The sequence below is a fragment of the Apaloderma vittatum genome, unplaced genomic scaffold (genome assembly GCF_000703405.1).
Source record: "Apaloderma vittatum isolate BGI_N311 unplaced genomic scaffold, ASM70340v1 scaffold6909, whole genome shotgun sequence".
NCBI classification, from domain to species: Eukaryota; Metazoa; Chordata; class Aves; order Trogoniformes; family Trogonidae; genus Apaloderma; species Apaloderma vittatum.
This window is the reverse complement of record NW_009734534.1, coordinates 4,999-15,092: the sequence shown is the minus strand read 5'-3', so window position 1 is coordinate 15,092 and position 10,094 is coordinate 4,999. Positions and strand designations below refer to the sequence as shown.

Below are 10,094 nucleotides of genomic sequence, written 5' to 3'. Positions count from 1 at the left end.
GAGCCGCACAGACTCTCTGTGGCAGTGGCAGACTTCTTTAATTCTTGTTATTTTGTTGGGTTTCTTTCTTTTATTAATTGACTCCCAAGCATCTACAGCTGTGGGAAAAGCTTCTGAGCAGCCACAGCCTTGAGGAGTGCTTTAGGTCTTCGTTTTCAAAACTCTTCAGCCTGGTAAGCAGCTTTTATTAATGTGTGTGGTAGTTATATGCTGGTCTCACAGTGAAACTCAGCTTGGTGGAGTAGGCAGGCGACCTGGGTGACACAGGTGGTTGAAAATGCAACACAAAAGGATGTTTCTCCTTAAAGCTCTCCAGATGGAGGATCCCATCCAGCTGAAAGAGGAGGGCAATAAGTATTTTCAGGCCAAGGACTACGAGAAAGCCATTCAAAGCTACACGCAGGCCATAAAACTCAACAAGGACAAGGCGCTGCAGGCGGTGCTCTACAGGAACAGGGCAGCATGCTTCCTCAAAAAGGTGAGAAAAGCTCCTGGCTTCTCTGGGGAAGGGTTGAGGGGAGAAGAGCAGGGAGGCAGCTAAGGGTGCTCACAGGCTGTGGCCCCTGTGGATTGTCCATTTCTTGAATAGGATCTTTGCAAATGGGTCTGAAATCCTTTGTTCTGGGCTTGACCCAGAGCGGTGAAGCTGCCTCCTTGCTTCAGCCCTGATGGGGCTGAGCACACCGGTTCAGCTCAGAGATAGTCCCACTTAATCATCCTGAAGCAGAAGCTTTCGGCAGCCAGCCCGCACCACGCTTCCAGGGGAGATCTGTGAGCCACAGGTCAGGGAGCAGAGGCATCGCTCCTGATGTCTGTCGCAGCACAAGGGAAGCAGGTGTAGATATTTAGCAAAGCAGAAGTTACTGGTATCGGGACCAAAGTTGTCTCCACTCCCTGCAGTCAGCTTGTAGCGACCTGTGCTGGGATTTTAACAGATTGCTTGCACGTGCCTGAATTTTCACTAATCCAGAAGTGACACCACCCCAGAACGAGCTGCATATAGGCTGTTAGGAGCACCGGGAGCACCCCCTCTTCCTCCACCGCCCACGATCTGCCGCTGCAGCAGCAGCAGCGTGCATTGTCTCACCTCCACCACGGAGCTTTTCCCTCTTCTCCCATCAGCGATGACAAGCTGGGCCCCCATCCTCCCTCCCATGGGCTGCTGCCGGCCTCACAGGGCTGTCCTGGCAGTAAGTGGGGACAGAGCAGCGCCGGCGTGCGTCAGCAGTGGGGACGTGCCCTGCTCTGCCCCTGCTAATGGGTCACTTCTCTGGTTGAACAGGAGGAACATGCCAAGGCAGCCTCGGATGCGTCTAGAGGTAAGGGGGGGCTGTTTGGGGAAGGGGGGGCTGTGTTCTCATCTGCTTCTGGGGCGCTGTAAAGCAAATCACCATTTACACAGAAGATTCCCAGAAAGAAAAAGGCTGATACTTGGTGTTTTGGGTCACTTTCCCAGCTATTGACATCAATGCTTCAGATATCAAAGCCTTGTACCGGCGCAGCCAAGCTCTGGAAAAGCTGGGGAAGCTGGACCAGGCATTCAAAGACGCTCAGAAGTGTGCCACCATCGAACCCCGCAACAAAAACTTCCAAGAGACCCTGAGGCGGCTGGGGGCCAACATCCAGGAGAAGGTTGGTGTCAGGGGAGCAGTCCCGGGTGCCCAGGCCAGGCGTGGGAAGCCCTTGCCTGGGGTTACACCGATGGATTGTTGGTCATACTGGAAACTCATAACAGTGTAGGGGGATAAACAGGCTCCAGTAACTGGGAGTTTGTACTTGAAGCACGTAAATCTGAGGATCAGGTTGAGTAGTGAGATCAAAAAGTGTGGCAGTTCCCTGCTGAGGCTGGCCTGGTCCTGAACGTCTCAGTAAGGTCCTGGCAAGGAACTGGGCCGGCTTTGGCCTGAGTCTGGCAGTTGCCACGTTGACTGAGTTGCCTTTATGGGGTAGCTGTGAAGAAATCCTTGCATCACTAGGTACTGTGGGGTCTCAGAAACAATAGTTTAGGGCTGGCTCTGCCCATGGCCACAAGTCTGAGATGAGTAGTTGATGCTGATCGTTGAGAAGCAATGTCCATTTTGTCACTCGGCTTAAACTGTCTGTGGTTTGAAGATCTGTGGTGCCCTCAAAGTGATGAAGGAAAATCGCTCCTCGATTGTCTCCCTCTGATGCTCCATGTGCTCTCTCTTGGCACAGCTGCACGTTCAGTTCTCCACGGACTTGAGGGTGCAGAAGATGTTTGAAATCCTGCTGGATGAGAACAGCGAGAAGGAAAAGCGAGAAAAGGTGAGAACTGTGCGGGACTTGACAAAATTGCTGTTTAAGGTCAGAGGCTGTGCTGAGGAGCGAAAGGCTGCATTGCCTTCCCCACCAACCCCGGCTGGAGGATGAGGCCGTGGGAGCTGAGCTGCACTCAGAAAGACATCGAGGAGGGGAAATATCCCAATGAGGCACCACCCCTGCACCAGGGGAAGGTGGATCGACCTCCTGAAATAGCACAGGTGGGCTCAGCCAGGACTTCTGCTCAGGCCCCTCTCTGCCACCTTCCCCACGTTTCCCTCCAAGCAGTGACCCGCTCTCCTCAGGCAGAGCGAAGCCGAGCACCTGGCACACCTGAAGAAACTGCCCGGTGGGGTCTGAGTGGGTGTCCTGCCGCCGTCAGGAGGTGGCCACCCCACAGCTCCCTGCGGGACATCCCAGAGCTGTTCTGGGGGCTTCTAGCAGGGCTGTGCCACTGAGCCCCGGTTCTTCTGTCTCCCACTCAGGCTGCCAACAACCTCATAGTCCTGGGGCGGGAGGAAGCAGGTGCTGAGAGGATTTTCCAGAACAACGGGGTCAGCTTGCTGCTGCAGCTGATAGAAACCAAAAACCCTGAGCTGATCCTGGCAGCCGTGAGGACGCTTTCAGGCATGTGCACAGCACACAAGGCTCGGGTGAGTATCGGGATGCTTGGGAACTTCCTGCTGCCGCCTTGCGCCTGGGGGAGTGGAAAATTGCAGCAGTTCGCCATGTCAGTGAGCAGTGGGGATTTCTTTTCTTGCTTCTGGTTCTTGCAGGAGAAAATGAAATCCCACCCAAAAAAAAATTCTGAGGGGAAAAAGTGCAAGTAAGCATGCAAGTGGGGTTAACACAGATGACTGAAGAGCTTTTCCCAACCCAGCCACGCTCTTCTTAATGTCCTCGTTGGAAATGGTCTGTTGCGTGACTGGCAAATCTAGTCTTGTTATAAATGAAAATGAGAATGAAAAACTAAACTCTGCCATGTACTGATTTGGGATTCACCCTGGAAAACATTTCCTTTGTGCGAGCTGAGGCTGACCTTTCTAAGTCACATGGGAAGGACAGGCTCGTGCTCTTGGCTACCAGCTGCCCGTTCTGGGCTACCAGCTCCCCTGCCCTCTCCTTTCTGGGGCCAGGCCACCGCCATTCTCCATCACCTGGGCATCGACAGCATTTGTGCCTGGATGTCGGTCGACAACGAAGAAATCTCCCTGGCTGTCTGCAACCTCCTGCAGAGCATCACGGACTGCTTGCTGGGCCAGGGCAGAGAGGAGCAGCATGGCAAGGCGGAGGCTGTAGCGCTGGGTAACAGTGCACGACCTGGGGCTCCTTCAGGCTTGCTAGAGGGGCGCGGGGAGAGCAGGGAAGGGTCTGCTCCTGGGGTGTCCACCTTCTTCCTTGTCCTTTGGTCAAGTGGGGACTTTTCCCTTCAGCTGCCCAGGATGACGACCTGCACGCAGCAATCATTCTCACGGTGTTAACTTCCATATGTACATCCCAGCCACGTGATGGCTTGGAATGGTTTGCGCTGGGTTGACCTGCTGCCGAAGATGATTTCTTGTAACTGCCTTGCTCCTGTGCAGATACCAAAAAGGATTTGCGGATGATCACAATGCGTTTGCTCGATATGCTGGTCAGCAAGAAAGTGTCTGGGCAGGGACGAGACCGAGCTCTCAACCTCCTCAACAAGAATATACCGAGGACGGACCTGAAGGACCTTGACAACAGCAGAACCACCTTTGTCATCGACAATGGTGAGTCCTTCCCCTCCATCCTGTTCAGGTTTGGGAGATGTGGAGCTGTATGTTCTTGCCTGAGCCTCTCCATCAAACAAATCCTCTCTGGCTTTTTTGGTGCATGCAATCCTGGCGCTAAGTTAGACTTTACTAGCAGGAAACAGCTTAAGAGAAAAAAAATATGTATGAGAGCAAGAACTTTTCTGGTTTCTAAAGGACTGGCTTAAAATCTCTGGTTAGTTTATCCCAAAGCATTGATAATGTTAGGAGGATTTTGTGTGGATAAAGTGTCTGGCTTAGAGAGGATGAGATGAGCACCTCCTGAACCTGCTGGATCCTTAAACTGGTCTTTTCCAACACTGGAAGGGGTGATGAATTGTGTAGGGTGTGTGTTTATACTAATTCCTGTGTACGTGTGTTACCATTTTGGTGGAAGTTATTTAATTACATTTTAGCAAAAGGAGAGTTAAGACATCTGGAATCACTCAAAAGTCACTGACCTTTCCTCAGTCAAAGCCTTGAAGGTCAGTAGGTTTGGTGCCTCTTGACAAAAATAACTGCTCCAGCCAGGGACCATTTTTGCTTATCTCGCTCTGAGAGCTGGATAAAAGCCTGATGCTACAAACCTGTCATCTCACCAGCAGAAGCTCCTCCCCAGTAAGTGTGAGTGACTTCTTAAAGGCTTATGTGATTAGGCTGCGAAGTAATTGAAAAGCAGTCCGAGATGGCGATTCCTTGACAAGAAATATCCTGAATTTTGTACAGACCCTCTCTGCTTGTCCATTAAATGCAAGGACAAGAGCCTGACATGTGGCTGAGGGAAGCCCTCCCGGGGGTTCAGAAGGGAACCCCTCGCTTTCTGAACTCCTCAGAGAGGACTTGAGCTGTGGCTGGATCCAGACTTAGTCTCAGATTTGGTCAATGGTTTGTGTCTAAAGGATCACAGTCACTGTACCTATCAGTCTCCCAAGGACTCGCACTGAAATGGTTTTGCAGAGTTGACAAGATGGGTAGTTTATTTAAGCAGCAGTTTTGGAACTGCCTTTGATAAATACGCTTCCTGCATTAGCGCTAATACTCTACAGCCAGCCAGAATTAACCCAGGTGTGGAAAGGATTAATTCATTCATTCACTTGAGTATCACCGCCAAGGGGCAAAGGGGCACTTTCTTACCGGGGAGTCGTCCCTCCTCACAGGGAAGGGAATGAGTTGAGTCAGAGTCCTCGATCTGCCCAGTGGCTGGAGCCAGCATCTCCGCTCAGCTGAGACACCGGCAAGGGGCCAGATTGGTACTGGTGGCGAGGTGGGACTGAGCCGTGTGTCAGACAAAGAAAAGAGTGCGTGTGGGGGAGGCGAGGCCAGAATTCATTGCTGCTTGGGCTTCACTGAAACAACCTCGGGCCGTGAGGCCTCTGCCTCACTGCTCAGCTGCTCTTGTGGGACCTGAGCAGGTCATCCCAAACCCCCGCTTCTGTCTCCTCTCTGCCACATCTCAAGCCCGGTACAAGACAAGCACAGAGTTTAACTCGCTTCCTGCTCACCTCCCAAACTCACTCACCCTTTGTGTACTTACGGAATTCCTTCCTCCTCCTCTGGCAGCCTGTCACTCCTTGTTTCCAGGCTTAAAAAAGATACTGAAAGTGGTGGGCCAGATTCCTGAGCTGCCTGACTGCCTGCCGCTGACAGAGAACACCCAGCTGACTGCCTCCGTCCTCCTAAATAAACTCTACGATGACCTGCGCTGCGACCCGGAGCGTGACAACTACCGGCTGATCTGTGAGGAGTACATCAAGTGAGTCGAGGGGCTGAGCTGGGGCTGAGCTGGCCCAGGGCAGGGTGAGATGAGGCGCTCACCATGTGCATAGATGCCAAATCGAGGCCCCGGGAGATCATGATTTGCTTGAGATCCTGCTGGGTCCTTCAGCTGGGATCCTCAGAGCCTCACAGCGAGCTCCTGCCTGCGGGCTCACAGCCTTTGCGTGGATGTGGGCTCAGCTCTGTCCCAAACATCAATGTATTCCAGCAGTGGAGCTTGGCTCCTGGTCTGTGGGAGGATGTTCTCTGCCCAAGGGAATGAGAACTGTGAGCAACTCCTGCTCCACAGGCTGACACTCCCTCTATCCCATGCAGGAGCAAAATCGACCCACAGGACATGGATAAGACACTTCATGCCATCCAGATGGTGTCTGGAGTTCTGCAAGGGCCCTTTGACTTAGGCAACAAGCTGCTTGGCATGAAAGGGGTCATGGAGATGATGGTTGCCCTGTGTGGCTCCGAGAGGGAGATCGACCAGCTGGTGGCTGTGGAGGCCCTCATCCATGCCTGCACCAAGCTGAGCCGGGCCACCTTCATCATCTCCAACGGGGTGACACTCCTGAAGGAGATCTACAAGAAGACCAAGAATGAGAAGATCAAGATCCGAGCACTGGTGGTAAGGCTGGCAGCCCCTGCCTCTATCGCCTGCCACAGTGACCAGCTGAACCCTGGGCTTGGAAGAGGGGGGAGGTCCTGGGAACATGCTGAGTTCACTCACCTCAGCTGGAGGGTGGTTTGTAGTGCTTTCCCCTGCAAGGAAGGGGGAGATGGCAGACCAGGAAAGCACAAGGATTATTGCTAATTTTGAAGGCAAAGCTGGTTAATCTTCTGTACAGACATCCAAGAAGAACAGACCACCCCACTTTGCTGTGCCACAAGCTGAACCATCTACTGGGGATTAGAATGCTGCCTCTTTGTTAGAATGGACTTTGTACTTTTGATATGGGGTTAGGCTGTTTGGTGGCAGCAGTACCAGAGTACGAGTGAACGTTTCTCACAGAATCACAGAGTGGCAGGGGTTGGAAGGGACCTCTGCCAGAGCAGGATCACCCAGAGTAGATCGCACAGGAAAGCGTCTGGGTGGGTTTTGAAATTCTCCAGAGACAGAGACTCCACACCTTCTCTGGGCAGCCTGTGCCAGGGCTCCGGCACCTGCACAGTGAAGAAGTATCTCCTTATGTCTCACTGGTGCACCCCCTTCGTCCTCTGCAGGGTCTCTGCAAGCTGGGCTCGGCAGGAGGTACAGATTATGGACTGCGGCAGTTTGCTGAGGGCTCCATGGAGAAGTTAGCCAGGCAGTGCCGCAAGTGAGTCATTTGACTTTTTTCTTCCTTTGTTCTATACTTTGCAAAATACAAAATGTCCCTTTCCCAAGAGATCCTGCCCACTCGTTGCCTTCATTTACTGCTGCCGGCTGACAGCTGACAGTGCCCCCAGAGCTGCTGCACCAGGACCTGGAATTCTTCTGTGCCCGAAGCCATCATACCTTCCTCCTGCCTCAAACCCAGATCAGCTTTCTCCTTCCCTCCCTCCCTCCCCTCCCATGTGAGACACCAGACATGGTGCCTTGCTCTCCGCCACAAAGGCGCAGCCTAATCAAGCGCCATCTAGAACATGCCCAGTATTTGGAAGGTGAGTTTATCAGGTGACCTAACCAAGGAGGTGGGATGAAGTTAGGAGGTGACGGAAGGGGTGATCATTGCTGCTGGCACGAGAGCAGGACGTCCTGTGTTTCCTGTGATGGTGAAGACAGAGCAGGGCTCAGCAGCTGTCCCAGTCTGTCTTGCCCTGCAGCATTTATATCCCTCAAATGGGGCCAGGAAGAACGCCGTGTCTCAAGGGAAGCCACCACAGTCTTTAGGAGCTGCAGCAGGACCTGAGAACGTGTTCAGGCCTGAAAGAGGCTTAATATTTGTTTTTCCTCTCTCTGCCTTTACTGGCTCCTGAGACAGAAACGTGGGTCTTTTGCTCTCTTCCAGGTGGTTGTGCAACACCAGCATTGATACCCGCACCAGGAAGTGGGCTGTGGAAGGGCTGGCATATCTCACCCTCGATGCAGATGTGAAAGATGACTTTGTTGAAGATGAGCCAGCCCTGCAAGCCATGTTTGAATTGGCCAAGGTCTGGCTCTTTACCTTCTTCCCTCATTCCTCTGGTACCCAGCTCTCCAGCCCGACACTGTGTCCCCAGGCAGGAGGAGCTGTGAGCCCAACCCCTCTGCTCTAGTTCAGCAGATCGTCAGTTTTGCCTGTGCCACGGAGACACCTCAAGGTTGTTATCTTCCCGCTCTTCTCCCAAGGCTGAGGAAGGCTGCTCTTAGCTTTCCTGTCAGGAACTGGACGAAAACTAAAGGCATCCAGGTGCTGACAGTATCTGACCGTGCCAGACAGCCTGTTTCACCCGAAAAACTTGGTTTTCACTGCCCTGGGCTATAAAGGTGGGGATAAGGCTCAGAGCACTTCAGCTGGTGCAAACCAGCACGATGGCAATCATAGAATCATGGAATCCTAGAATCATAAAATGATAGAATCATAGAATGCGTTGTGTTGGAAGAGACCTTTAATGGCCGTCTAGTCCAACCCCTGCCATGAGCAGGGACATCTTTGGGTCAGGGTGCTAAGAGCTCCATCAAGCCTGTCCTTGAATGTCTCCAGGGATGGGGCCTCCAGCACCTCTCTGGGCAACCTGGGCCAGTGTCTCACCACCCTCATTGTGAAGAATAGTTTTCTAACCTCTAATCTAAACCTGCCCTGCCCTAGTTTGAAACCATTGCCCCTCCTAGGGAACCTGTTTCCCCACTGTGTCCTCCTCACCCTCACACAAGCTCTTCCGTTTCTGTGCAGACGAGTGACAAGACTATCTTGTATTCTGTGGCTTCTGCACTGGTGAACTGTACCAATAGCTACGATACCAAGGAGGTGGTCCCAGAGCTGGTGCAATTGGCCAAATTCTCCAAGCAGCACGTCCCCGAGGAGCACCCAAAGGTAGGTTGCCTACAGCTGGGGAGCTGGAGGGAGATGCTTGGATCTGAAGGCTTCTCTGGTGTACCCATTGTCACAGATCTCAAGTCTGCTGTCTGTCAGGCTGAAATCCCCTCACTCTCCGACCAGGCTTGGCTGTCATCAGCAGGATGGCGGCTGCCAAGGGACTGACCCCTTTCCAATGTCCCCCCTCAGGACAAGAAGGATTTTGTGGTGAAGCGGGTGAAGCGGCTGCTGAAAGCCGGTGTTGTCTCAGCCTTGGCCTGCATGGTGAAGGCGGACAATGCCCTCCTGACGGACCAGAGCAAGGAGCTCATGGCCAGGTACCTTCCTTGCCCACGTGGGAGCTGTGAGCACTGGCCAGCTCTGGTGCCACCGAGATGGGTGCCTGGGCTGGCTCCTTTCCTCACGGGAAGTGCTTTCTGCCCACAGGGGAGTGATGAAAGGGAAGTGAGAAAAAAATTAAACCCAAAACTTTTCTTAAGTAATGTCAGGAAAATTCATGTTTTGACCTTGAAGCTGGCTGCAAGGCTGCCTCACTAGGATGCATTTTGAATTTCTAGTGCTCTGTACTCATTTTGGCTGGACCAGAGTTCATCTCACCGGCCTGGACGCTTCCTGTCCATTTGTTGCTCCCCCCAGAGCACCGTGGGTTAAACGTTTGGGATTTTCCTGGTGGATCTGGCAAAACCTTCGCCCACGGCCCCATGGAAGGGGGCTACTGCCTTCCCACGTGGCTGTTTCCCCAAGTGACACTCTACTTCTTCAGGGTGTTCCTGGCCTTGTGCGAAGACCCCAAGGACCGCGGGACCGTTGTCGCTCAAGGTGGTGGAAAGGTGATTCTCTTGCTGTTTGCAGCCCAACCCGATGGGCAGGGCCTGTCTGTTGGGAGCCTGCAACGTGTCTGCAGTGAGAGAAGGTGACAGAGAAGTCTGAGGGGTCTTGGCAGCCCCTGGGGCCCAGAGTGACACTCCAATCCTCCTCTGCAAGCCTCCAAAGAAGCAATCTTCTTGAAACTGTGAGCTAAAGGCTCTGGTATTGTGCTTATTTGAGAACAAAATCGCTGTGGGCTACAGTCCAGGCCCAGTTCATAGAATCCTAGACTGGCCTAGGCTGGAAGGGACCTTAGAGATCATCTCGTCCAACCTCCCTGTCCTGGGCAGGGACGCCTCTCAACTAGCTCAGGCTACTCAAGGCTCCGTCCAACCTGGCCTTGAACACCTCCAGGGAGGGGGCAACCACAACATCTCTGGGCAATTTATTCCAAAGTCTTGCCGCCCTC

At 53.1% G+C, this 10,094-nt stretch overlaps 1 protein-coding gene across 1 annotated transcript in view; it reads left to right on the top strand.

Moving 5' to 3' along the window:
- Positions 1-316: 316 nt before the first annotated feature.
- Positions 317-10,094, top strand: part of LOC104279131 (protein unc-45 homolog B-like) — a 12,420-nt gene continuing 2,642 nt past the window's right edge. Inside the window, 14 exon segments of the mRNA XM_009876317.1 lie at positions 317-478; positions 1,283-1,319; positions 1,457-1,632; positions 2,197-2,286; positions 2,766-2,933; positions 3,417-3,585; positions 3,864-4,034; positions 5,637-5,808; positions 6,147-6,447; positions 7,044-7,138; positions 7,811-7,952; positions 8,675-8,815; positions 9,008-9,135; positions 9,582-9,648. Of these exon segments, the coding sequence (XP_009874619.1) occupies positions 317-478; positions 1,283-1,319; positions 1,457-1,632; positions 2,197-2,286; positions 2,766-2,933; positions 3,417-3,585; positions 3,864-4,034; positions 5,637-5,808; positions 6,147-6,447; positions 7,044-7,138; positions 7,811-7,952; positions 8,675-8,815; positions 9,008-9,135; positions 9,582-9,648 (2,019 nt within the window).